The sequence below is a fragment of the Oryzias latipes genome, chromosome 3 (genome assembly GCF_002234675.1).
Source record: "Oryzias latipes chromosome 3, ASM223467v1".
Taxonomy (NCBI): domain Eukaryota; kingdom Metazoa; phylum Chordata; class Actinopteri; order Beloniformes; family Adrianichthyidae; genus Oryzias; species Oryzias latipes.
In genome coordinates this window covers 21,621,324-21,648,053 of record NC_019861.2, presented here as the reverse complement: position 1 = coordinate 21,648,053, position 26,730 = coordinate 21,621,324, and the positions used below count along the sequence as shown (strand labels likewise).

The following is a 26,730-nucleotide window of genomic DNA, read 5'->3' as shown; positions in this document are numbered from 1 at the left end:
TACCAATGTATTCCCATGGTGAAAGAAAAAATGTGTTTAAACAAAAACTTCAAAGTGTTGGACCCAGGCAATCGACTATTGTTGTCTGATAGTACTCCATCTCTAATAGGCGGTTAATTAACTATTAGTTTCAGATTAATAATAATGAAATTCATTATTGGAGCTGTCAAGTCAAAAGTGAACAGAAAAGTCAGACAATGACGAAATTCTTGAAAAAAGGAAAGTCGAATAGATTTTTCCTAATTTTTCCAAATTATGAAAAGTACATTCTTATTGAATGTCAGGAGTACACCTATGTTTAAGAGCTACCTATACAATTTTCAGCCTCAGGGATTTAAGAATAGAGCAGTATAGAATAGAATAGAATAGAATAGAATAGAATAGAATAGAATAGAATAGAATGAAACGTTATTGATCCCACAAAGGGGAAATTACCTTGTTACCATAGCTCTATTTAAAAACAGCAGATAGCTAATAAATAACAGGATTAGGCCTGCACAATATACCTCAAATTTATCGTTATGGCGATATCTCTGCAATATGCATATTGCAAAAGACAGCGAAAAACGCAATAAATCGTAAACCTTAAATGTGTTAATACAACCTCAAGGTAACTTGAAGCATTTAACGAATCAAATAAATCCCTTTATGCATTTGATCAATCACGTTGTTGACCAATTGGATGTAGGTCTGTTATGTTAGATGTTTGTCACCTATGTCGACGAGGATCATTTGGAGTATAATTTTTAAACTGTTGCAATTAAATGGGAATTATGTTTTTGGTTATTTTGTTATTTGTTTATATACCGCAAATTATACCGTTATCGCAATATTAATCTCAAATATCACATATCGCGAGTTTTCCTTATATCATGCAGCCCTAAACAGAATGTAGGGTCTTTAAATACTAAATATTTTTAATATATTCTCTCAGATTCAATTATTTTATTACAAAATATTGAGAACAATCAGTTTCAACAAAAATATTCTTTAAAAACATCCTAATCAAATAGAAATAAAGCTGTGTTGCCATTGACTGTAACCAATCCCGTCCTTTCACTGTCACGCATGCGCACAAGAACTCTGACTTGACAACAAGGCTTCGGATGTGAGCCATCGACGAAATGGACACAGCAGTTGAGTATTAATATTTTAATTAGCCTTTTTGTCAAACCAACGAAGACTTTAATAACTCTTGTCATCGTGACATAAGCTTTATAGCACATGTACTACGTTTTCATCATGCCGGTTAGTCGCCACGCCTATTAGCGCTTTTGTTGAGTTGGGTCCTCCCTTCTTCGACTGTTGCTGACCGGTTAGCAACATTAGCCTAACAGCTATATCATTCCTCGAATGATGTAAACCATCCACAGCGGGGGGAAATGGTGGAGTCTTTCGTCATAAACTAGTGTTTTGTTCTTAATAGGTGTCAGCTAACAGCATAGTTACTCAGCACGCGCGCCTGCCTAGCAATCCAGCCAACACCGATGGCAACCATAACCTGGTTGCTACTACTAGGTGTTGGTATCAAGCTGAATGCGGTTGTAGCTAAATGGAACCTCTAACCTCAACCCACTCCTTTTATTTAAAAAAATCTATAATCAATGCCTAATTTTTATCATCAGTATTATGCATTGATGAGGTTTTCATTAAATCTGCAAAGCATCCTTTCTGTATTGACACTTCCTCATACATTTTCTTGGTGTGTCTCATTTGTTTTTAGGGCCATAAGCATGAAAAACAGGAGGTCAGTGATAATGTCAAGGTGGTAGTGAGATGTCGCCCACTCAACCAGAGGGAGAAGATGACGGGATTCAAACAGGCCGTCACGGTGGACGAGATCCGTGGAACCATCACAGTTAATAAGTTCGAGACGGCTCAGGAGCCTCCGAAAACATTCACCTTTGACACTGTGTTTGGGCCTGACAGCAAACAGCTGGATGTGTACAATCTCACAGCTCGCCCCATCGTAGACTCAGTACTTGAAGGATATAATGGTACAGTTCGTGTGGTAACACTTTTCTTATGATTTATCCTCTCTGAGTGACTGAACTTTAAAATGGAACAAAGGTTTCTATACTGTTGTATTTTTTTTCTTCGCCTATATCATGTCTCTGCTTTTTACCGTAGGCACAATTTTTGCATATGGGCAAACTGGGACGGGAAAAACCTTCACCATGGAAGGTGTGAGAGCAGTGCCAGAACTTCGAGGGATAATCCCAAATTCCTTTGCTCACATTTTTGGTCATATCGCCAAGGCCGAGGGGGACACCAGGTAAAGGATTTTGACACACAGGCCACGTAATATTGCACCATGACATGATTTTGCTGTTATCAATACATGTCAAGCAAAATATAATGTAGTTAAATGTTGGTTTTTAGCCTGATTGATAGATTGAGGTTATATTTGAGGAAAAGCTCACCCACTACTGTATCAAAAAAAACATTTGTGTAATGTGATGAACATTGTTAAATTTACTGTATGCCAAAATTGTAATGTAAGAATGTCAATGCAGTTGCCAAGAGCGATAGAGTTCATTGATTCCTAAAAATTGTCTCCTCCTAAGTATTTATGGTGAATCGTCTGCTGAGCTTGCCGATGACCAGTTAAAAAAAAACTTGCAGCCGGATCCTATCAAGACAAAACAAATTCAAACCCTCTTACATATTTCAGTCATTTTGACATTTCTAATGTTATGCTACATTATTCTACAATGGTCAACGATATTAATATATAAAAAAAATCCTGATCTGACCCATTTTTAATATTATAAAGACCCTTTTCAAACCCTTTCTTTGTGGGTTTTATGAGCTGGAACTCTAATTTATGTAAAAAAAAATAAACAAATACATACTTAAAATCATTATACAGCGGGCCCTTAATCTAAATTCTATGAAAGTTGAGTTTTTTTGAATGGAATTGTGGAAATGAATCCACTTTTCCAGGGGATTCACATTTTTTGGAAAGGGTTTGAATGTCTCCACTGTCAGCAGTCTGCAGCGAGCGCTTTTTTATGTTTGGGAATCACATCCTACTGATGGGACGGGGTCTGAGGTGTTCGACCGGTTGGGATACTCACTGAGACACACGAGGGTGGCTCCGACTGGACGAGTACCTCGGGTCCGTCGGTCCCTGACCAGAACTCTTGTTTTGTTTTTTCACCTGCTGGACTAGACACGTTTAAACAAAAATAAAAAACAAAAAAAGAATCACATCTGTTTGGACGTTAGCTCTCATGTGCTTCATCTAGTTTGGAATTTCGTCATAAGCAGCAACCAGCCAGGTGACAGAATAGCCGTTAAACAGAATTTGTTCCATCCCAGGAGTTGCTTTAATGTTACATATAAAATAGGAACTTTTAACTCTTACTATTAGATTACTTCAACAAAGCCCCTGTTTTGTCTTTTAAAATCTTCATTTACAACCTCAACTTAAGTTAAATATGCTTTTTAAAGTATTAATCAAGGTTTTGTCCACATATTTACCTTTTTACAGATTTTTAGTTCGTGTGTCATACCTGGAAATTTACAATGAGGAAGTCCGGGACTTGTTGGGCAAAGACCAAATGCAAAGGCTAGAGGTAATACGGTTATTCACTTTAGTCACCGATAACAAACTGACTTTTATTATTGCAGTTCTAGTCTCAAAATTGTACAGATTGTGGAAAAAAAAAATGTTTTTGCGTGACAGGTGAAGGAAAGACCAGATATAGGCGTGTACATCAAGGACCTGACTAGCTATGCGGCGAACAATGCTGACGACATGGACAGGATAATGACAGTGGGCCATAAGAATCGTAAGCACAAAAACTGACAGAGAACATCAATATTTACTGTTAGTTAAATAGCCTAACTGGGATTTTTGTTAATCTACAGGAATAAACTGATTATGTCTGAATAGGAAGTACATGATAGGTCATTTCTCCTAGTAAACCAATTCATTACGTTACGTGATCTAATGGGTTTTATTTTTCTATATTTTATTAACCTTTTATTCTTACATTTAGGATCTGTTGGTGCTACAAACATGAACGAGCACAGCTCCCGTTCCCATGCTATTTTCACCGTCACTATTGAGTACAGTGAGAAGGGGCTGGACGGAAACCAACATGTGCGAATGGGAAAGCTGCACTTGGTTGATCTGGCGGTATGTAAAATAAAAAAAATGTCCCTCAGAATGAGATGACACTGATGTCATTTGTAAATGCATCTCCACAGATACGTCCCCTTCCATTTTCTGATCTACTTTATCCACCCCATTTGCTTTCCATCCCCGCAGGGTTCAGAGAGGCAGGGTAAAACTGGAGCCACAGGTCAGCGGTTGAAGGAGGCAACAAAGATCAACCTCTCCCTCTCCACACTGGGGAACGTCATCTCAGCCCTGGTTGATGGCAAGAGCACCCACGTTCCCTACAGAAATTCCAAACTGACCCGTCTGCTTCAGGATTCACTGGGAGGAAACTCCAAGACTATGATGGTACAGCTGAAGTTCGAAAAAATGTGGTTAGAGATGATGCAGTTGATCCATTTGGTGCAGATTTATTGATGTTTCGTTGCATTACAGGAACAGACTAGTTTTGTCAAAATTTAATATTATAAAATGGGAATCCTAATGAATGCTGTTCTTCTTTCCACCAGTGTGCAAACATTGGTCCCGCAGACTATAATTATGATGAGACCATAAGTACCCTGCGCTATGCTAACAGGGCTAAAAACATCAAAAACAAGGCCAGGATCAATGAGGATCCCAAAGATGCTCTTTTACGACAGTTCCAAAAAGAGATTGAGGACCTTAGGAAAAAACTGGAAGAGGGTAAGAAGCCGATGATCAAACACATACTCAGCACAGAAGAGCTTAAAGCACTGACACTTCTTATTTATTTAAAGTGTAGATAGGCTGAGAAACCTGCGCTTTTGTAATTTTAGGTGAAGAGATCTCTGGGTCAGAGGGCAGTGGGTCTGAGGAGATGGATGAAGGTGATGATGAAGCTGGAGAGCCAGGAGAAGGCCGCCGGAGAAGAAAAGGTAGGAGTCTGACATTGGAACAATGACTAGGGCTGGGGTTCGTTACTAAGATGGCGATTAGATTTGATTCACAAATCAAGTTAAATCATCTACTGAAGAAACCAAGATTCGAACTCATATATTATGTTTGAATGGTTGCTAATTGCAAATCTTTTTACTGAATGTAGGAAAACTAAAAAAAATGTATCAGTAAATATTTTTACAAAATATTTTTTCAGGGCATTAAGAAATTAATGTATGAAAAAGACTTTATTCTGTCCCCTTGTCTTCTTTCACCTCCAAAATTTTTTTTAAATGTTTTACAACCTGCAAATTATAATTTAATACCAAATGAGAGTAAGGCTTCTGATTTCCAAAAATATCAAGGTAAAAATTTGTTAGTTATATATTCTGGAATAAATCTTTTAATACTTATATCTTTTTTATTTAATAATTACCCTTCAAACAAAAATAAAAGCAATTGAGTTTGGTGAATTTTTTCTGTTTCAATGCTTATTTCATGTCTAAAAATGATTTAAAGATATTTAAAACACAGAGAAGACTCCGTTTCCTCAAAAATATTTGGGAATAAGATGCACTTGTGGAGAAGCAGCTCGTTTTCCCAGTAAGCCATTCCTCAATTGACTCTGACAGAGACCCTACAGCTTTGATGCTGTTCATTTTGCCTGTTATTTGCCCCCTTCTTGTACCCCCAGCTGCAGACTGAATGACAGCTGGTTGTTGTTTAGGACCTGGTTGTGAGCACCTGAGAGCTTTGGTCCAGATTCTGAGGGTGGCAATTGAAATATGGAGGAAAAGGCAGAGGAAGCGTTAATTACTGCCCCACAGATAAATTTCTCCTTTTGTGGAGGCAGTGTACGGTCTAGGGCAGCATCCTCTTGTAAGAAAGAAATTGTGCTTCCACAGACTGCTAAGACTTCTGTTTGTTAATTACTGTGATGTAAATAAGTGTTAGAAATGCAACAGAACAGCCTTCCAGACAAGAGCTAGAAGTAGAAAAATCAGCCTGATAGAGAAGATTCATCGTACAAAGCATGTACAATGATATAAACTATCTCTTTGATACATTTTATTAAGAACAAAACATTGTTTTAACAGAGAAACCTTTACTTTTGTGCTGAGTTTAGATTGTTTCAGAGTAACAACAACCTGCTTATATTGTGTAACTGTTGCCCAATCTTAAATACACCATTCACCCATACTGGGTTTCATTTCTATGCATATTGACAGGAATTTACCAGGTGTAACTGGAAGTTTTCTCCTTTTTGGAAGTTTGTTTAAACCTTTTTTTGTAGTTTTCTTGCAAATTTTAAAGTCAGAAGATTTGAGATTGTTCTGTAATGTATCACTCTTTCTCTTTTTCTCTTCCTCCTTGTGCGAAACACGTCCTGTTTTAAACACACCCTCCTCCTTATTCAAGAAGAAAGAGGTTGGTGTAGGAAACTACATGATCTCGGTGTCATGTAATAAAAGTGTCTTTCCTCAGATGAAATAAAAAAAGACTTTCCCCATCCGCTTCCGTAGCTGTTACACTAACTGGTTGCTTCTTTTTGTTTTTGTCTGATGATCAAGCAAGGTTTTGATTTGCTATGTCTTGTCCTTTGTTGTGCCAGCATTGAAATGTTCACGCTAAGAGTAATTTAAAACTGCATTTGCATCAAAGTGCATGTAGTTTTGGAGCTAGACTTCAAAAATATACACTTGCCTTAGAATCTGTGAGAAAAGTTATTGGTTTAGCTTAAACTTTGCATGTATTTCATTGGTATTGTGTGTGTGTGTCTGTTTAGGAAGGAAGAAGGTCTCGCCGGACAAAATGGTTGAGATGCAAGCAAAGATTGAAGAAGAAAGAAAGGCTTTGGAGGCCAAGCTTGACATGGAGGAGGAGGAAAGAAACAAGGCCCGAGCAGAGCTGGAAAAGCGAGAGAAGGACCTTATTAAGGCCCAGTGAGTCTATCTAAAGAAAAAAGAAAGATACTCCTTTGTATTTGGGAGTTTTGTTCAAATAATTACAATTTTGCCTTTAAATCCTCAGGCAGGAGCATCAGCTGCTGCTGGAGAAGTTGTCTACCTTAGAGAAGAAGGTGATTGTGGGTGGAGTGGATCTTCTGGCCAAAGCTGAAGAGCAGGAGAAACTCTTAGAAGAGTCAAACAATGAGCTTGAAGAACGTCGGAGGAGAGCTGAGCAGCTTCGTAAGGAACTGGAGGAGAAAGAGGTACCTGTTTAAACAGGGAGGACATACTGGCACTGTGTCTCCATTGTTTTCTTGGTGCTGCTGTAATTTTAAACTCATGAAAAATTATTTTCACCAATTTTGAAAGCCTTAAAAAAAATAAACTCATTTTCTGAAAATGAGCTATTTTATTAAAAAGAGTAACCAAAATGCTGCGGCTCATGGTGCTCTGGAGTTGCCAAATTTCAACAATTAATCATGACTGACCTCCAAACTTCATTTGCCCTTTTTACTAGGGGAAGAACAATAATGTAAAGAGTACTTTGTGGAAATAGTTTTTATACCAGAGCAACTGCATCCAAGTCACTCTTCCCAGAACAAAGCTTTAAGCTGATGTGCACAGCTTTACAAAACCAAAGTCTGTAAGGAGATAGACGAGCTGGTTTGGTTTGGGAAAAGGGTTCTGCACACAGTTCTGACATGATAGATATTCTTTGAATTTGGTCTAATTGATTTAAAAAATCTCACGTCTTAACAGACACCAATTCACTCAAGATTTTCAACTACTTCAAACATATATTGCTGCATTACGGAGACTAGAAATATGATTAGTTTATTACCACTCAAAAGCCTATTCCTTTTTTAATCTGATGACCAAATTCTACAGTCTTTCTTACCTAAATTAAAATGATTGACCTCACTTTGACCACAGTAGTTTTTTTTTTTTTTATTATTTGATTTTTTGCTGTGAAAACAGTCTTGTGACCATCTCTTCCCATCAAACAGCAAGAGCGTCTGGACATAGAAGAGAAGTACACCAGCCTACAGGAAGAGGCTCAAGGGAAGACCAAAAAGTTGAAGAAAGTTTGGACCATGCTAATGGCTGCCAAATCTGAAGTAAGCAAAACTATCCTGGGTGATGCTTAATGATCCTGCGACAGACTGGCGACCTGTCCAGGGTGCCCCCTGCCCAGTGGCGCAAAAAGTGGCTATGCAACATATGCGTCACCTAAGGGCGCTGGCCAAAGGGGGCGCCATACCCAAGTTGCGAAAACTATTTATAGTCCGTATTGTTTTATTTCACAGCTGTTTGTGCACATTGATTTTCATGATATGATCAGTAACAGAAGCACATCATAACTGATTGGGCGCCGCAGCCGCTCCCCCCTCCCTCGGGTTTTGAACAGAGAGCGCAATCCAGCACGTTCTCACGGACACGTGCTGGAGCGCGGTCTCGCGGAGATGCACGCGAGGGCGCACTGTTGATTGTTTTTATTTGAATTATGTGATCATCTGATGACAGCATTAAATGGAAAGGCAAAAGAAAAAACAATCGGGGGATCCAAACAGAAAACACAAAAGGGACAAAGATGTGGTGTGGATGAAGAAAAGTTTCTCTAAATGGTTGAGAGACAGCAGGTATGTTATAGCAGTGATAAAAACAGGCTTGGAAACATTCAGGTTAAAGCTACTATAGTAAAATGGTCACAAAAGTGTCTTGCAGCTGTACTGAGCAGGATTTACAGTATCAATAACCATGAAGAGAAAGAAGGAGCTTGTTTGTGCTGATTTAGTTTTTAAATAATTTCTTTAACTAGAAAAAAACACTGAAATTTTTTTTATCCTTTGACTGAAATAGAACTAAATGATGATAAAAGCTGCTCCTTTAGGCAGGAGTAGGCAGAAGTATGTGTGATGGTAAGTTAGATGGTGGTTTTGTTTCTTTTTATATTGTTAAAAGTTTGGATAGTTATTCATTGAGTTTATTTAGTTTACAGCCTTTTGCTTTTAATATCACTTTGGCTGAACGACACTTCGGATTTTAGTTGAACATTTGGAGATGTTTGACAACAATAAAGAAATCTATTCTATTCTATCCCACCACTAAGTGATATCCAACACAAATATTATTTAAAGATAAAAATGTTTCTATTTTTACATATAGTTTAGTCACTGTATTCTTTGAAAATCTTCCTAACACAAAGTTAATATCACACAGCTGTGAGGATGGAGAGAAAGAATCAGGACAGATGGAGGAAAGAAACAGGCTGGTCTTATGGTGGACGTTCAGGGCAAAGCCAGTTCATAGCAAGTCAGTCATTTTCAAATAATATTCATCATTAGCAAGATGTTTAATTTATTTAAAACATAAAATAAGTTTTGCTTGGCCATATGATTTAGTGGAGAAGAACACAGACAAAAAGGGGGAAGGACACAGACATGAGGTTGGTGATGCATCTGATAGAAAAGAGAGCAGAGATGACTTCAGGTAGGAATAATGAAACCATTTAAGTCACAAAAACCTAGATGCTCATTCTGGTTTAAACTTCTGCTGACCACCTGTTCACTTATTTTGGGGAAACAAGTGCAGACATACATGACAAGTCAGTCCCAACAGAGAAGAATGAGGAGAGACGATCAGCTGATGAAGAGGGAGAAGAACAGAGAGGTACAGAGGAGAGGGCTGGGGCAAAGCATTACTTAGAAGATTCTTCTGAATGGCCTTCACCACACAAATTTGGGGAATCATTGAGGCAAAACATGGTAGAAAATAGCTCATAAAAAAATGGTTCTGCTGGGCCATATCAAGAAGCAGTAATGGGATTTATACATTTAAACAATAAAGGTGTTGTGTGGATGTTTAGATAGCCTTAGAAGGGGTGGATGGGACGTTCTATTATGTGTATTTATGTCTGTGTGTGTGTGTGTTAATGTGGCCGCATACCCCTATGAAATTAGGTATTGCGCCCTTGCCCCTGCCTTCGCCCAAAAGTGGCCGGAATAAGCTCCGACAGCCCCGTGACCCCCAAAGAGAATAAAGGGAAAAAGATGAATGAATGAATGAATGCTTAATAATATCAGTGATTTATTCTTAATAAAATCTATAACATGAGTCTATATATTCACTTCTAAATCAATTCTCCAAAAGCTGTTAACATTTAAATGTACTGTTGTTTTCTCTGCTAGATGGCAGATCTTCAACAAGAGAATAACAGAGAGATTGAGGGTCTTCTGGAAAACATCCGCCAGCTGAGCCGGGAGCTCAGGTTGCAGATGCACATCATAGATAATTTTATTCCCCAGGAATATCAGGTCTGTATGTGCTCACATTAAAAAAAGTTTTTGTAAATCACATTTCAGAAACGTTATTGTAATTTATCTTTAATTTAATTAGATTATGTCATATCATTTATGATGACATCCATATCAGATTTCTTGAATTTTGTATTGCATTATTACAGGTAAGTACTGAGTTTGACAGGGATGGATTTACGATGCCTCAAACCTTCATGAAGCACACCTGCTGGCCGATGATGAGGCCTGCTGTTAGCAAATAGCTTAACTCTTGCTTGTAGACATATCAAACAGACTTAATGAGTTCAAATAGCACAATATCGGTTCCTAAAGCATCTCAGGCTTTCAGCATTTGTTTGTAAATACGGGCAAAACCATCAAATCTGGGGGGTATTCCAGGAAGCATGTTTAAACTACCCTGACTTTAAGCCTGAACTCTGGCTGAAGTCCGCCTGAACTTGCTTACTCTGGATATGCCCGTTCTAAAAGACCGGATATATTTACGCTCGATTTGGTAACCCTGGTGTTACGCCCCCATTGTGTCTAGGGGCACCGAGGCGGCATAACATAAAAAAAAGTAAAGTTTTGGCTAATAATTTAACTGTAACAAAAACACCAAACAAATGTCTCCATAAAATAACCAAAATTTATTTACAAATAAACAACCAACAAGAACTAAAAGTGAAGCTAAAAGGCTTCAGGGTGAACCCAGGCCAAAATAACAAACAAAACCCCAACTAACTGAAACATGTAATCTTACCTGTACAAAGGAAAAGGAAAATAAAGACAAAAACTAACCTCCTTAACCTAACAAAAACAGGAGAAAACATGTACTAAAGAAAATGGCGGTTCACCCCTACAGCTTCACTTAACATAACTATAAACCAAAAGATTAATCAGAGTGGGCACAGACAAAACTACGAAGGACTACGAATACAAAATACAAAAGTGCAACACACAACTAAACAAGAGGTGAAATCAAAACCAAAATGGAGAAGAGGGCCAAGCTGCAATGGAGACTGTTGCAGCAAGGCTCCCTTCCCACAGTGTGGAAGTCCATGGGGTGATTTAAGGCTGCCTCCTCCAGCTTTGGTCCAAATTGAGGCCACACCTTCATGCACCACACCTGTAAATAATCACAGACATACAAACAAAGATCCACAAAACACTGAAGTCCCACTCTAATAAAGAAATAATACACAAAACACAGAACAAACAGAACAAACCAAAACCAAATACGGCCACAGCCGTAACACTGGGTTAATGCGTGTGCACAGCAAGTACATAAAGACATTCTCAATGGATCGCTGATTTCCCGAGTCACCATGGAAACGCGTGGAGAACAAAAGAGAGCGCCATACTTCAGTGAGATGGAGTCAGAGATTTTAATGACGGCATATGAAGATTAAACGCCCATCCAAAAAGTAATACGGCTGCATCAGCAAAAAATGTTCAAATGCTCTACAGCAGGGGTGTCAAACTTATTTCCTCCGAGGGCCACATCAGCATAGTAGTTGTCCTCAAAGGGCCAGATATAACTTACACATGTAACTAAATGTAATGAAAAATAAACGTAACTACTCCTTAATGTTAAATAACTCATTATTTATTTATTATAACCTTTTAAATTGACAATTACAGTTGCATAGAAAACATATGTTTACTTGTTACTCTAGCATAAATCCTGTTAAATTTGATTCTGTCAGGTTAGTTTACATGGACAGTGTTTAAGTCCTAATGTCTAGTTTCCCAATCCGATATTTCAAGTCCAATTCCCCCTAGATATGAATAAATACACACCAACTTTTATTTTTTATTTTAAGAAATTAAAAACTTTTATGCTCTTGCGGGCCACATAAATTGACGTGGCGGGCCACATTTGGCCCCCGGGCCTTGAGTTTGACACATGTGCTCTACAGAATGTCTTATTTTAAAAGGACCACAATGAATTTCCTGGGTTGATTTTCTATTTAGGAGATTCAAATCAGAATCCCTAAATGTATTTATTGTTTGATTGCTTATTTATTTTTTCATGGTGAACACAGACACTGTACAGATACAGACACAACCATCCTACACCAATTTTCTATAATTTTCTATAAATATAATACAAACCAAAAAGTGTGTAAATCATACAGAATCCATTATCTACTCTTATGCCTTTTTCATTTGTTCTCTGTTTTTCTTCTAGGAGATGATAGAGAATAATGTTTACTGGAATGAAGACATAGGAGAATGGCAGCTGGTGAGGTCACTTTGATTTGTGTTTGGTTGTCATTTTATGACATTAAAAATATATTATAATTAAAGTAAATAAACTTATTTCTATTAGATTATATAAGACTTTCCTTTCATTTTGTTTTATTTATTTATATGTATATTTGTGCATATTTTTTCAGAAATGTGTGGCTTTCACTGGCAACAATATGAAAAAACAAAGCCCTGCCCAAGACAAAAAAGAAAAGGATGTAAGTCCATGAGCTGTAACTGTATTTATTTCCTTGTTTCTTTGACAAACTCAGTTTGCTTTTGTTTTGGTGCTGTGACATGAAGCCGTTCGAGGTGGATCTGTCCCATGTGTACTTGGCCTACACAGAGGAGAGTCTGCAGCAGTCACTGATGAAGCAGGAAAGGCCCAAAACCTCTAAAAGTAGCAAGAGCGGCCGACCTAAGACTGGGCGAAGGTGAAGTTTCCATCAAAAACTAACTGCATAAACATGTTTCACTTCTTTTTTTATTTATTTTTTTGTGTTTAAGTCATTTACATAGAAAATGTGGTACTCTTTTCTACATTCTCAGTGCAGCTACTGTTTGTGCGGGAAAAAGGTTTTGTAAGTAATGCTAAGCCTCGATTTATACTGACAAATGATGTAAACGTGGAAACTCTTGATCTGCAATGTTCAGATGGAAACAACAGCAGTCAACATAACACTGATTTTGAGACAGAGATTTCTGAACAGAAAAGTAGCTCAGTGTTTAATTCAGGAAATTGAAGCAAATATTAAAGATTTTATTTAGACATGATTCGTATGCTTCTTAAGATATCTTTATTTAGAGGTTAGATTGAACATAAAGTTGAACCGTAACGTTGAATCAGTTATTTGTTTTAATGATTTAAAATTTGTAATTACTCCTTTTTACATTACTTTTTTACAGTTAAAATATCCCTGTGTTGCATAAAATTGTAATGGGGTAAAGTTTTTGTTTTTTCTTTTAGCTGTTAAAATTTTAAAGTTTTTTTTTTAATGATAAATCATTACCATGGATGCTTTTGTTCGTCTTTCAGTATCTCTATATTCCTTCCATCAAGGAAAATGATAATCCTCCTATTAATTTAAGAGAATAATTGTGGTTGGGTGAAATATGTATGTGATGTAGAATTGAAATGAAGATGGTGACATTATTGTTAACACTGGTGTGCTATGCTGCTGTTGACATTCATCATGCACCCATCTCCTCACAGGAAAAGGTCTTCAAAGCCAGAGGCTGTGATTGAATCTCTTCTGCAATGAGGACGGCTGAAGGCGAGGACTCCATTTCACTGCAACTCTCATGTCTGTTAGTCAGTTAGCCTGTTAGTCTGGTTTTTGCTTGAACACTATGTATAGCAAATAATGTTTACATTTCTTTTGTTACTTTTCCATTGTTCATACTGTAATAATTTTCTTCAAACAGTCTTACCTACTATGAGCTGGTTGAGTACTTCATGATGCAGTTCAACAAAAATAGCGTTTCATATAGTCTCATTTTATTTATAGATATATTAAACAGCTGTTCGAACTTTACAAAAAAATTGTTTTAGCTCTGCACATATGCTCTGCCTGCTTGACAGGTTACTGTTTGTTCAAATCATTAAGGCGTTGTGTGACTGAAAATGACTTGTGTTTTCGGAAAAAGATGCAAGAAGATAGATAGAACAAAGAGTTTTGGGGAAAGAAGCATGTAAATATTTGAACATATGAAGATAACTGTCATTTTTATTTCCAGTGACTGATGTTTTTTTTTTTTGTGAGAAGTTAGAACTTTTTTTGTAAAAGTTGTTGTGGTTGATAAATCCACTGTTTTCTTGTTTTCCCACTTAAATGTGCACCTAAAATAATAATGTATATTAGGCTCAAACAGCAGTTAAGTTTTTATTGGTAATGTTCAATATTTTCTCTTTATCAAAACATGATACTTTCACTTTTTTTCATAAATGGTGGATCCTGCTGAAACGTAACCTTCCTGTTTTTAATGCAGCCGTCTGTTGCTGTTTACATTTTCTTCTATTACTGCTCCATACCACAAAAGACCCACTCCAATATTCTTTTGATCTATTCCAAACAGATTCTCAGTGGTCTTGTTATTATGATTATTAAAGCCTGTCATTTTCCAGGACATAGTTTCTGCAGAGCAGCAGTTCTGTAGTTCATTAGAAATACGGGACCAATGGCACAGAGCACCACCTTCTCTTCCCCTCACCATTACAGAGAGCTTTCTGTTTACACGCTCTCCTGCTAGCTTACAGCATCTCTCGCCCTCTATAACCTTATTGGTGCAGCAAAATGGTGAGCTAAATTGGAGCTACCCAGTAGTAAAATATTGACCGGGATGCCAGCTCAGAGAAGGAAATACCAAATATGAATAATTTGCTGGGTCAACAAATTGTAAAGCTAAAAAATAAGTCACCAAAAGTGAACTATTTAACTGGAGCAGGGAGTGGGTTGCATGTGTGCAGCACAGCAACTAAACGCATTTTTCACCCAATTTGTTTCTTAAGCTCTAAATCTCTGTGTGTTGACCCTCGAAAGGTGAAATGAAAATAAAAAGCTTAAAATGTTTCCTGCTTCCTGTTTTTCATTTTTGACAAGATAGTTTGCATTGTGAAGTTTAGTACTGTTAACTAAAAGTTTTGTTGTCCAATCAACAAAGTGCTTTCAAAACATGAATTTATCATTATTTCAAATGGTTATAAAATGATAAAGTGATTGTGGATTGTTAACCATGCCTCAGTATCTGGCATTGTGTAAGGTGATCAAAATTCCAACTACTTCACCCAAATCCTCTTTTTATTCAAATAATTTTATATTCAAACGATTTTGAGAATGTCATATTTCCACTTATTTTCCCCCCTGCTTTATGTATTTTACCCCAACAGTAAATTCAAAAAAGATCTGTTTTTCTGGTCCATTTTCCAAATATTTTTTCCACCAGGTACTCACTCCCTCATCTTCACAGAAGTTTTCATACAAAAGAAACCCCAAAAAATGTCATTCCTCTTAAGAAGTGATACATGTACTGGATTGGTGGACATGCCTTTACCCTAAACCTAAAGAAATATTATTTATAGGTCCTAAAGAACACAAGACTCAAAATTTTGTGAAATGTATTTAATTATCAGTTTTGTTTGAAACAGAACATTTACAACTTAAAGAAAGAAGAAGAAATAAAATGTAAGAGAATTTGAAATCTTTAGAAGCAATTAAAATAAAACATTTTTTTCTTTGAAATTTTACAAAAGCTTTCATAAATAAAATAAAATAAACAGGTTGAGTTCCTTTGTCACTCCAGCCAATAGGTGGCAGTATTGCACGTTTAACTTTGTCGGTCTACAAAAATTAAACGCAAAAGAAAATGTAAAACGAAACAGTAAACTCGGAAGTGAAGCTAAGAATTCTTAGCCCAGAATTCATTTGCATAATTTGTACGTTTGTTTGAATACACATGTTTTTAAATTTATAAAGTTGAATCGATAATGACAGAAGAACAGTTTTCAGGTTTGTTTTATTGTGAGATCAGAAACTGAGTGAGCTTGATCTCACGTGAGTTACTCCCGACTGGTGAACTATCATGCTGACAGTCAGCAGATGGAGAATCTCCGATCGCGACTGTCTTTCGGGAAAAAAGCCGACGATGTGAAACTGAGGAAACGTAACTCCCGCCTGTATTCAAAGGAGGACGAGAGCCTGGAAAACGGTGCGGCTGTAACTTCTGTGCGCGTTTTCCATGATGTGCTCAGAGGAGTTCACGGTGTTTTGATCCTTGGTCCCATCAGGAGCGCTGGGAGTCAGGGTGCTCGTGTTTTCCGTGGTGTTCAGGCTGGTGAACTGCCTGCTGGTTCGGACCAGCTTCGTCCCTGATGAGTACTGGCAGTCTCTGGAGGTGTCCCATCGAATGGTCTTCAAATATCCTTTTGGACGACGGTCATCAAGAGCAGCAGACAGTCAGAAAGAAAATTCGGTTTGGATTTGTTTAGTGGTCTTTATTATATTTATGTATTTGTTTATTTATTTATTTATTATAAAACATATTTTTACATTTGTTTCCTCCTTTAAATAAAGTATCGTAATGACCATTGGGGGTACCAGCTCATGACCATTCAAGTATGTTTGGGTTTATTGCATTTTCATTTTTGATTAACCTGACAGACCCCCCCCCCCCCAATACTTAGCAAACATGCATTCTGTAAAGTGCATAAACATTATTTATTAACTGAATATGTCAATTTCAACCAGATAATTCAAGGAGACAAGGACCTTTTTCAATTTAAAGCACCACTTTTTCATCTTAATCTCATCCTGTTCGGTTTATTCATAATCTAATCTGTTTAAAGTAATGTTTTTTGTTTTAACATGTTGTTATATCATGCTTACTACATTAAAACAGAGGTGATGACAATAAAAAAGCATGTTTGTTACAAAATTGTCAATTTGCATTTGATATAATTGTGAGATTTTGTGCGGTTATAACCTTAACCACTGCACTTATGGGTATCTGACCTGGGAATGGAAAGCTGGAATAAGAGGATTTGTGTATCCTCTTTTCTATGCATGTCTGTACAAGATCCTACTCTTCTTAAACCATGACTCGGTTCATCTCCTGGTAAGTTTCTTTGTTTTCCTATGAAGAAATTGATTATATTTGTTAAGCTGGTCACTCGTGAAGTTTGTGCTCTTGCTGTTTCTGAAGATTTGGCTTCCAAGAATTGCTCAAGCTCTTCTGGCAGCGTTTGCTGACACAAAGTTCTTTTTTCTCATCCGATCACTGGAAAACCATGACACGGCCAGATGGACAGTAAGTGAAAGGGCTGTTGGTGCATGTCATTGCTTTTTTCTTTTACATTGAAATTAATACTCTTCTGTTGTCTGCTTTGATAATCAAATGCTTCAAATTATTGCTGCTTATCTATCTATCTGTCTGTCTATCTGTCTGTCTGTCTATATTAAACTGATTTCTCTGCATGTGATTGTTGTCTTATTTATTTAATTTAATTTTGAGATCTGACTTCGTTGCACAGTTTTACAAACAAATAAAATCAGTATTCATCATAAAACTGGATTTTGTGAAGTCATGAGGAGGATCATAAGTTTGTGGTTTCTAACCTTAAAGTTCTTGTGGTGTTTTTGTCATCCAGTTCTTCTGCCACATGGTCTCCTGGTTCTCCTGGTTCTGCTGCACTCGGACCCTGACCAATAGCACAGAAACCATCCTCACTTGTTTGGCTCTTTACTACTTTCCTCTGCCTGGATCCAAAACACACAGCAGGTGTCAAAATGTCCCTTCACTTCCTTTTTCATTTACTCTCATCTTTTCAGTCTGTAACTCACAAATTCTTCTTTTCTTTTTTAGCAAGAAGTACTTGGCCCTGGTGAGCTTGGCTGTGATAGTTCGACCAACGGCGCTGATTGTCTGGTTTCCTCTGTTGATGCATCATTTCTGGCAGGAGGAGCATAAACTGAGGCTCGTCACTCACAACTACATTCCCATAGGGTTTGTATTTTCAGCTCCACAGAACTCACTGTCACTGCAGCCACTCCTCTCACCCTCATTGTGTGTCTGTGTTGTCGCCATCAGAACATTGGCTTTGGTGATTTCTGCTCTGATCGACTGCGTGTTCTACAAAAAGGTAAAAGTACAGCTTTTGTTAGATCCGGTATCTAAAGTGGGATCTAATAGCTGCTCTTTCTTCTAGTGGACTCTGGTGCAATTCAATTTTCTCAAGCTCAACATCTTCCACGGTGTGGCCGATTTCTATGGCTCTCACCCCTGGCACTGGTACTTCAGCCAGGGCTTTGCTGTGGTGATCGGACCACATCTTCCATTTTTTCTTCATGGATCCATTCTCGCCTTCAGAAAGTACAAAATCCTCTTGGCAGCAGTCGTCTGGACCATTGTGGTCTACAGGTTAGGCTCTTTCTGAGTTAAGAGAAGATAGGACTGTTTATTACAGCTACTTGATTGTATACCTAATAAAATTATATTTATCTTCTGTGTTTTTAAAGAAAATTATCTTCATTATTAATTTGGATTGTTTAAAACATTAAATGCTTACATTTTTGAAAAACGGTATTATTCTCCCTCCTCAGTTTTCTTCCTCATAAGGAGTTCAGGTTCATCTACCCAGTGCTGCCTTTCTGCATGGTCTTCTGTGGTCAGTTCTCGGTTTAAACCTGCAAAAGTCTAGCATGTGGCTGCTCTCAGATAGATGCGCTCAGACGTTTGTCTTCCCACAGGAACATCATTGGCTCATCTTACAGCACGTCGCCGAAGTGCAGCTGCTTTCCTGCTGGTGGCCAACCTTATTCCAGCTCTTTACACGGGCCTCGTTCACCAGCGGGGAACTCTGGATGTGATGATCCATATTCAGAAGCTTTGTGATGTTAAAGGCAACTCCACACAACCTCAGCCAGACGTCCTCTTCCTCATGCCTTGCCACTCTACACCCTTTTACAGGTACAGCATCTTTCAGCAGCTGCAGATGAGTTGGTACCCCAACAAAGAGCAACAATTTGGCTTCCAGATCAGCTCACAAACCCCGCCCCCAGAAAGTCAGTGCTAGCTTGGAAAACAAAGAGCAACAATTTGGCTTCCTGTTTGAAGCAGATTATCACAAAAGTGACTGAATCCAGATCAGCTCAGAAATTAAATTGCACTGTGGGAATAATTAACCCTTGTGCTATCCTAGGCATTTTAACAGTGGGATTTGGGTCATCTAGACCAGTGTTTTTCAACCAGTGTGCCGCGGCACACTAGTGTGCCGTGGGAGATGGTCAAGTGTGCCGTGGAAAATTGCCCTCATTAACTGATCTAAAAACATTTCCCATCTCCAGGAAATCAGCTCTTTGTTCATCCAAACAGGTCCTGATAAAACACTGAGTAGTTAGGACTATAAACGATCATAAAATACTTTTTTCTTTGTGTTTATTTGATTCTATTAAAGACATTTTGATAAGAATGACGGTAACCCGAAATAGCTGCAGCTATAACTGTGTAAGGAAAAGTCCCGCAGCTTTTACTGTCTCCACGACTCCACCAATCATTCTTGAAGGCTTAATCACATGTCATCAGTCTGACTAATCAGAAGTGGTTAAAGTCTCCACTTCCTTGTTCCAATTTAGCTCATAACTCAGTCAGTTCCGACAAAAACACCAGCTAAAGCTCGTCTTTAGCGGTGTAGCTTTCCACAGAATCTGGTATCAGACCGTGGAACAAGTGAACAAAACCATGAAACTCAGAGACGCAAGTCTTTCTGCCTTTTTGTAGCAGTTTTCACACTACATCTCCCATGATGCATTGGCTTAAAGGGACAGCGTCTTGAAAACACAACGAACATACAGTTTGTATGTAACTTAACTTTTATTACATCTTTCAGAAAAACATCTGCAACTTCCTGCTTTTTCTGCCACAATTATCACAAAAATGCACGTCAGATTGCCGGGGGGGGGGGCTGTAGATCAAAACAGACTATGAGTTTCTGCTTTTTTTTTTTTTTTGGGATGCTGGTGTGCCGCGGGATTTTTGTCAAGGTTAAAGTGTGCCGTGGCTCAAAAAAGGTTGAAAAACACTGATCTAGACCCACTAGACAGTGCGCTAAACCTTTTTTCTTCAATGATTTGTGAACTTCACTGGTGTCCATGGATTACATGAAATCTTTCCACCTTTATCATGGTAGGGAGAACATGTCAAAGTAAGAGTGGGGTCATCTAAGATAGCACAAGGGTTAAGATAAATGAACTGAAGCAACTCCTAGATGGGTTGTTGTGCAAGGAAGACTTCCTTATTCGCTGCTGTTGTAGAAAATGGGCCAACTCAGAAAGTCTGGTTCCAAAAACATGTTTTCCATCTGTTGTTAAATTGAAACACTATGTCTATGAACCTCGTCTTTTAATATTTAAGACTTAACCGTTGTTCTATTATGGTTGTGACGTTTTGATTGACAGAATAATAAACTGAAACTTAAACAGTTGACTGTTAAATAATGTTTTTGAACGTTGTGCTTCTGTTGGGTGTGCCCGTCACCACTTTCTGGGAAAGGAGGGATTTTGTGGTGAAAAGCTGAAAAAAAGGGTCAGATTTTTGTGGTAACTGGAAAACAATGTCAAAGCAGCCTTTAACTTACCATGAGTGCATCAGCTTATATTCTCTTTTCTCTTCAGTCACATCCACTGCCCACTAAAGATGAGGTTTCTGGAATGTCCTCCAGATCTCGGAGAGGAGGGATACTTTGACGAGTCCGACAGATTTTATGAAGATCCCCTGCTCTGGCTCAGAACGTCATTTCCATACAAATCCTCTCTGCCAACACATCTGGTTTTGTTTAATGTTTTGGAAAAGGTAAAGCCTAATTTACATTTGTGAAAATATTGGTAAAAAGATGCAACTTTTTAAATGTTTTTTTTTTTTTTGCAGGAAATCTTCGCATTTCTGCAGCGCAATGAATTTGTCAGGACTGCAGAGATATTTCACACTCACTTTCCAGAGGGAAAGGTTGGAGGAAGCATCTTTATTTATGAAAGGCACTGAAAAACACTGGAACAATTAAAACTCTAAACAACATGTTATCAATTTGCAGCTGAAATAAATATTTTAACTGTTATTTCTTGTTTTAGTCCGTGTCAAATTAAGAACCAAAAAAGAAAAAAACAGACGAGCTGTGATGTTTTTCCAGTTTCATCATCATTGCTGTGCCAATAAAAGGGAAATAAAATTACAAGCTTCAGTGAAAGCATCTTCAGGTGGAATGATATAAGCAGCATCTGATCAGAGATCTGCATCCGCAGCCAGCTCATTTAAACTATTTTTACTACAGAAAGTTAAAGCAAAACACACAATATACACAGAGCCACTTTAAAGGTGGATTCATGTCAAGGTGCTTTCTTGGATTTTACCCTTTGTAAACATGGCACTAACTAGATTCCAAATGTCTGTAATTCTTAAAGTGAATCACAATGAATGTTTTTAGAGAGGTTGTTTCTCTAACAGACTTTTTCATAAAGGTTTGTGAGGTCTCTCACAACTTCAGTTGGCATCTAAAACTCTACACCTTTCGTGAACAGCCAGTAGCATACGCCTGTGCAACATTACACAAAAAAAGTGACTTTAAATTTGGGTACAGCCCCTAAAGATTTACAGCTCCGATGTTAAAACTGGCTGAGATGTTGTCAGTATTTGGGGTCAAACGGCATTGGGCCCAGCTCTATTTTGACGTCAGTCAGGTGCGGGTCTGTGCTTCTCTGTCCTGCTCTCCTACATTTGCGCCCTTGGTGCTGCCGATGTCTGGCTTTGTGCTGCTTCCGCTGTTGGCGTCTCGCCCTCAGCTCCTCTTTTGTGTCTGCACTGGGTCTTTCAAATGGCCCGCTGTGTGATACAAGCACAAAATGTGACTGCTATGATGCATAAAATGCACAAACGACACCAGCATGGGTAAAATAAGTACAAAGTGCAGCATACCTGTTCAAAAAGAAAACAGAAAGCAGAAACCCCGCCCCCAGAAAGTCTGTGCTAGCTTGGAAAACAATGCAGTTTAATGAAAATTAAACTACAGAAGTCTTACCGCGCGCTAAACCTCTTTGCGTATGTTTCTCTGAAGAAGTGCCTGTAGATGAAGTCATCAAGATCTCCAAACACGTCACCATCCAGACTGTAATGCTCTTGCATGTCTGTCAGATAGTCTTCAACTTCAGTCACAAAGTCTGTGAACAGCATCTGATCATGGATGAACAGCCCGTTGTGGAAAAAGTTGCCTAAGAATGCGTCCAGCTCCTTCCAGTGGTGGAAATGGTCCACCTCCTGCTGCAGGTAGCTGCGGAGCAGCTGCTGAAATTCATCTGCCCTGATGGGCTCTGTGGCTTTATTGAACAGGCTCATGGACTCCTGGTAGGCACAGTCAAAGACCCCACTGCATCCTTTCATCCTGCCCTGATGACTGCTACTCGTTTGATCTTCATGTGCTTTCCAGGTGGACTTTCGGGTGTTTTGAAAAAAGTCTGATTTGGCTCTGTGTGGATAACTGTGGGATCTGTGCTCCCAAGACTCCTCGGAACTCTTTTCCTCATTTTTCTTATAAAAACCTCGAGCTTTGTTGAGGAACGTTGATGCTGAATCCTTGAAATGTCGGAAGGTTGATTTGACAGAATCAGAAAACTTCCTTAAATTCTCTTTTACAGCCTCTTTAGCTTTCTTGATCTGCTCCTTGTGGTGGTGGACAAATTCCTTGGTGGAGTTTTTTACAGCATCAAAGGTCTCCTTCACTTTCCTTGCCATACCCTGCTTTGTTTTTCTCTGTTTAGACTCTCTGTCTCCCTTAGATCTTTCTTCTTTGGTTTCCACATAAAGCCTCTCGAACAGATCCGAGCGCTGCTGCTCGAAGCCGAGCTTCTTCTCCAGCTCCACCAGGTGAGACTGCAGCTCTTCTACTTCTGCACCCGCTTCCTTTCCAGCTTCAGGGACGAGACCCCTCAGATGATTCAACTCTCTCCTGAGCTCCGCTGTAAGCCTGCTCTCTTTGTCAAACTTTAATCTCAGCATCTGAGCTTCAGCTTCCATGTCTCCGTTCTGGATCTGGACGTCAACAAGCAGCTGCTTTTCGTCCTCCAGTTGCTCTTTCAGGCTCTGGTTTTCCAGCAGGAGAGTGTCAGCTGCAGCTCCCACTGCTTCCAGATCCCTGACCTTGGAGCGCAGGTTTCCCATCTCCTCCTGTAAGATGAACAAAGACCTTTCCCCATCTTGAAGCAAGATCTTTAGCTGCTGGTTGTCCTCTGCTGCCTGTTGCAGCAACAATTCCAGTTCATCGTTCTTAGCCTTGATGAAAAATAGAGGAACAAAGAGGGGAAACCTTAAGCTGTTAATTGGAGGACAACAAATTCTGCATTTAAGAGGTAAAGAAAATGCAGCAAAAAAGAAACTGCATTTGTGTTTGGACAGTAATCCAACATCACTATTACCTGAGCGTCTGCCTGTTTACTGACGAGTTCCTGGTTCTGTTTCTTTACTTTCTCAATCACTTCTGTGAGCAGCAGCATGATTTGTTTCTCATCCAGGCGGTCGTGTTCAGACCCAATCATCTGAATGAGAGTGGGAAAACAAAAATGTCATTACATTTTATTAAATTATTAAACGTCAAACTTCAAAACTCACTGAAAAATTGAAATTGTAGCGAAACATTTAAACAAAAAAGTTAATCAGCGAGTGAAAATCACGATTAAAAACCCAGAATGTGTCATCACATTCAAACATACCTGGTTTGGGGAACCTTGATCTCTGGCATGTTGCTGAATCAGATCTCTCACACTGTCAAGCTCATTCACTCGGGATTTATCCATATGTTTTTGCCTTTCCTGGATTTGGGACGTACCTGTAGAGTATATGAAATGCAGAGGTCTGTGAGTGGAGGCCTGTTTGAGCAGTTGTGTTCCCTCAATTTTTCTTAACCAAATGTTTGTAAGAATAAAACTTTTATCAACAAAATATAGAGATGAGTGCAGATATAGGTCTCCCTTGAAAATTAGATTTTATCTCAATGGGACTTCCTGGTAAAACAAAGGTTAAATAAGAAAGAAACTCAACAAATACCAAAACAATTTTTTTTAATCCAGATGTTAGAATTAATGACTTCAACTAAAACTTACTTTTAAGTTTCTTACCATGAAAGTGGCCAAAGCCCATGCTGATGGCTATGATGAGGGCAAGCAGGATACATTTGTTGAGGATGCTGCCGTCCCAGCTCTGACCTGGACCCTTTACAGCAGCAGCAGTCGGTTCAGCCTCCTGCTGCTCTTCTTCACGCTCTTGTTCTTCCACGTCTGGGGTCTTGACCTTCTCCTCAGCTGACCGTGATGCCGGCACGACCGCCTCTTGTTCCTCCTCCTCTGGGTCTGTTACGCCCGCTGTGTTTTTCCTCACCCTTCGTCTTCTTATCAGAGCACCGGAGCTTCGCTCAGCCTCGTCTTCACTGCTGCTGGAGTTAGTCACTGTTGGGTGCTGCGCTGGAAAAACTACATATGACATGGAGAGGTGCAGAGGGATAAAGAACAAAGTCAAAACCAGTTAACTGCAAAAAAAGAATAGTGCAAAACGTCAGATTTTAAGATCAAATCTATAGGATTTTAAACACATAGATATAAATAAAACCCTACAATTTCAATTTAAGTTATATTCTGTGTTTGTGAGATGTGACTTAACTTTGTCCAAATATCAGCTTGCACACTTGGAAATCCCTTGATACTGTGATCAACATGCATAATATCAACACAAAAAAATTATTTCCGCATTAAAAATGTTTAAAGGGAATTTGTTTGTAAAATAAACTAAAAAGAAATCAATGATCTCTTTCAGTATTATCAATTATTTTCAAGAGAGGATACATTTGATCATTTCCAACTATGCATGTTGAGTTTTCTTTTCACTGTTGTTAGTTAGGCTAGTTTTTCCCAATAAGAGTGAATGTTGCACTTAAAATGAGCTCATGCACAGCCTTTTAAACAGCATTCCTTCAGCCAAAAATGATTAAGGCTTGTCAGAATTAGCCTGCACTGCTGCTGAGCAAGCATTGCGTCAAAAGATTCACTCCACTTTCAATCATTGCACCTGTAGGAGAACGCCCTCCAGAGAAACGACTTCTCAGACGAAAGCTTAAGTTCATCAAACTCTGCGGGAACTTCCACTGACTGAACAAAACATCTGAGGAGAAATTCTTTTGCTGAAGCTCTCTTTGCTGACATTTTGAGTCAAACTGGAGTAACCAGTTTGTTCAAGGAAACACGAGAGCTGTTCAATGCAGATGAGTGTGTGGTACCAGTCTCTGCAGCTGAAGAAGTGAAGGCGTAGTGGCTGCTGCAGGACGTGCCGAGGTAAAGCTCTGCGGGGGCGGCTGCTTCCTCCTCGGTGTGCTCGTCCTCCTTCACATCTCCCAGTGTTACGATGTCAGAAAGATCACTGGAGGATAGCACAGGCTCCTTCCCTGCAGAATCGCCTTCCACCTAAACAAGATATGTTCAGATTAGTCAATAAAAGTGGGAACAGCATCATCATAATTAAAGACTATTAACACACATCATTTTCAGGTGCTTTTGTGTCCAGAGAGTACAGTGTTTTATCTCCCGCCTGTTCTTCCAGTGTGTCATCGAGGGATTGAGCAGTCTCCTCAAAAGCTGCAAAACATAGCAAAAAGACAAAATGCAAAAAAACACACATTAATGAAGCTCTTCACATTCACAATCTCATTTCAGGTTAGGCATGTTCAGAAGTTTATAGGAACACCATAATTTGAGAGGAGATATTCTCTGATTAAAACCCCTTAGAGACTTGATTGTAATTAAGCTTTTTCTAATTTTGTGCTTTGTCATCATCTGCAAAACTCTATGATACAACAATAATTATGATTTTACCAGGTGCTGAAGTCTGTGAGTCCAGCTGCTCTGGTTCTTCCAGTGAGGGGCGCTCTAACAGCTCAGCTCCAAATTCAGCAGTAGCCTCTTGCCCCAAAGTCTCAATATCTGAACCCTGTAAATAAAAAAAAACATTAAAACTGTCCAATACAGGAAACATTTTTTTAAACACGTCTGTCGAAGTTTACCTCATTACTAATAATGCTCCAGCCACAAGATGACTCTGCATCACTGGATGTTTCTGACATCTTTGTCTGCAATGAACATGTGGGTCTGTAGAATTAAAGACCCACATTGTTACACACACATGGCCAAATACAATGCACACAAAAAACAGCGACCTCTAGTGGTGGCAGAAAAACTAGCAAGTGAATCAAAGCAGCACGACATAAGTGAAAACAGCTTCCGTTAAGGTCCTGCATACTCTCGGATTGTCCGCAGTTTTACCCGGCATAGGGATTTAAAGACAACCCGGGCCCGTTTTGAAGCCACTTTATCTAATTTTAATGTACACGTATATGTTAAAACACTACATTTCGAAGCCACGACTCAACCTACATCCGCCTTGACAACAATGCCTTTCAGATTTAACAAATCTATTTTAAACAAAAAGAGCTGTTGCATTAAAAAACAACAACAACGAATTAACTCACATAAAATTACAGTCTGAATCAGCAAACCAGGGAGCTGTTTACAACCAGTTCAGCGGTTATTGCAGTATGACCGGACGTAGCCGTTGAAAACACTGTAATGTCACAGTTTCTGGGAAATGTAGTTCCCTATATAAATTTCAAGTACTTTTCCCGCGATACGTC

At 38.7% G+C, this 26,730-nt stretch overlaps 3 protein-coding genes across 8 annotated transcripts; 2 read left to right on the top strand and 1 right to left on the bottom strand.

Annotated features, from left to right (window-relative positions):
* Nucleotides 1-1,049: 1,049 nt before the first annotated feature.
* LOC101164388 (kinesin-like protein KIF3A) lies at nucleotides 1,050-15,091 on the top strand. 3 transcript variants are annotated; one of them, XM_020714391.1, is made up of 18 exons: nucleotides 1,050-1,136; nucleotides 1,724-1,997; nucleotides 2,131-2,275; nucleotides 3,497-3,581; nucleotides 3,692-3,797; nucleotides 4,008-4,147; nucleotides 4,280-4,477; nucleotides 4,639-4,813; nucleotides 4,927-5,025; nucleotides 6,449-6,454; nucleotides 6,813-6,969; nucleotides 7,058-7,238; nucleotides 7,983-8,093; nucleotides 10,164-10,289; nucleotides 12,463-12,516; nucleotides 12,671-12,739; nucleotides 12,825-12,955; nucleotides 13,735-15,091. In XM_020714391.1, exons 1-18 carry the CDS (start codon nucleotides 1,125-1,127, stop codon nucleotides 13,781-13,783), a joined length of 2,118 nt encoding a protein of 705 aa, XP_020570050.1. In that variant the 5' UTR covers nucleotides 1,050-1,124; the 3' UTR covers nucleotides 13,784-15,091. The 3 variants fall into 3 exon arrangements, with proteins under 3 accessions (XP_020570050.1, XP_020570046.1, XP_004067234.1); XM_020714387.1 differs by having other exon boundaries at nucleotides 6,446-6,454; XM_004067186.3 differs by lacking the exon at nucleotides 6,449-6,454.
* Nucleotides 15,092-15,869: 778 nt separating this feature from the next.
* On the top strand, nucleotides 15,870-21,165 carry pigb (phosphatidylinositol glycan anchor biosynthesis class B). Of its 3 annotated transcripts, XM_011491465.3 has the most exons (13): nucleotides 15,870-16,226; nucleotides 16,306-16,435; nucleotides 17,015-17,132; nucleotides 17,220-17,324; nucleotides 17,665-17,795; nucleotides 17,880-17,898; nucleotides 17,974-18,020; nucleotides 18,105-18,156; nucleotides 18,223-18,434; nucleotides 18,617-18,681; nucleotides 18,764-18,983; nucleotides 20,687-20,864; nucleotides 20,940-21,165. In XM_011491465.3, exons 1-13 carry the CDS (start codon nucleotides 16,118-16,120, stop codon nucleotides 21,051-21,053), a joined length of 1,500 nt encoding a protein of 499 aa, XP_011489767.1. In that variant the 5' UTR covers nucleotides 15,870-16,117; the 3' UTR covers nucleotides 21,054-21,165. The 3 variants fall into 3 exon arrangements, 2 of the variants coding, with proteins under 2 accessions (XP_011489767.1, XP_004067233.1); XR_002293150.2 differs by having other exon boundaries at nucleotides 17,880-18,020; nucleotides 20,734-20,864; nucleotides 20,940-21,126; XM_004067185.4 differs by having other exon boundaries at nucleotides 15,871-16,226; nucleotides 17,880-18,020.
* On the bottom strand, nucleotides 21,013-26,679 carry ccpg1 (cell cycle progression 1). Of its 2 annotated transcripts, XM_020714383.2 has the most exons (11): nucleotides 26,569-26,679; nucleotides 26,104-26,188; nucleotides 25,916-26,030; nucleotides 25,581-25,678; nucleotides 25,324-25,507; nucleotides 25,116-25,208; nucleotides 24,173-24,523; nucleotides 23,768-23,883; nucleotides 23,474-23,593; nucleotides 22,084-23,330; nucleotides 21,013-21,887 (listed from the first exon to the last, which is right to left on the bottom strand). In XM_020714383.2, exons 2-11 carry the CDS (start codon nucleotides 26,161-26,163, stop codon nucleotides 21,692-21,694), a joined length of 2,580 nt encoding a protein of 859 aa, XP_020570042.1. In that variant the 5' UTR covers nucleotides 26,164-26,188; nucleotides 26,569-26,679; the 3' UTR covers nucleotides 21,013-21,691. The 2 variants fall into 2 exon arrangements, with proteins under 2 accessions (XP_020570042.1, XP_004067232.1); XM_004067184.4 differs by lacking the exon at nucleotides 25,116-25,208.
* Nucleotides 26,680-26,730: the final 51 nt, after the last annotated feature.

What these genes read in the sequence shown, in the direction of transcription:
- pigb (XM_004067185.4), top strand. Translation starts at nt 16,118, where the DNA reads ATGGAGAATCTCCGATCGCGACTGTCTTTCGGGAAAAAAGCCGACGAT. An exon ending in CACAACTACATTCCCATAGG is followed by an intron (nt 18,021 to 18,104) that starts GTTTGTATTTTC and finishes TGTCGCCATCAG; the next exon opens with AACATTGGCTTTGGTGATTT. An exon ending in TGTTTAATGTTTTGGAAAAG is followed by an intron (nt 20,865 to 20,939) that starts GTAAAGCCTAAT and finishes TTTTTTTTGCAG; the next exon opens with GAAATCTTCGCATTTCTGCA.
- ccpg1 (XM_020714383.2), bottom strand. Translation starts at nt 26,163, where the DNA reads ATGTCAGAAACATCCAGTGATGCAGAGTCATCTTGTGGCTGGAGCATT. An exon ending in CTCACAGACTTCAGCACCTG is followed by an intron (nt 25,679 to 25,915) that starts GTAAAATCATAA and finishes TATGTTTTGCAG; the next exon opens with CTTTTGAGGAGACTGCTCAA. An exon ending in GGGCTTTGGCCACTTTCATG is followed by an intron (nt 23,884 to 24,172) that starts GTAAGAAACTTA and finishes TATACTCTACAG; the next exon opens with GTACGTCCCAAATCCAGGAA.
- LOC101164388 (XM_020714387.1), top strand. An exon ending in ACCAAATGCAAAGGCTAGAG is followed by an intron (nt 3,582 to 3,691) that starts GTAATACGGTTA and finishes TTTGCGTGACAG; the next exon opens with GTGAAGGAAAGACCAGATAT. An exon ending in TAATGGCTGCCAAATCTGAA is followed by an intron (nt 8,094 to 10,163) that starts GTAAGCAAAACT and finishes TTTCTCTGCTAG; the next exon opens with ATGGCAGATCTTCAACAAGA.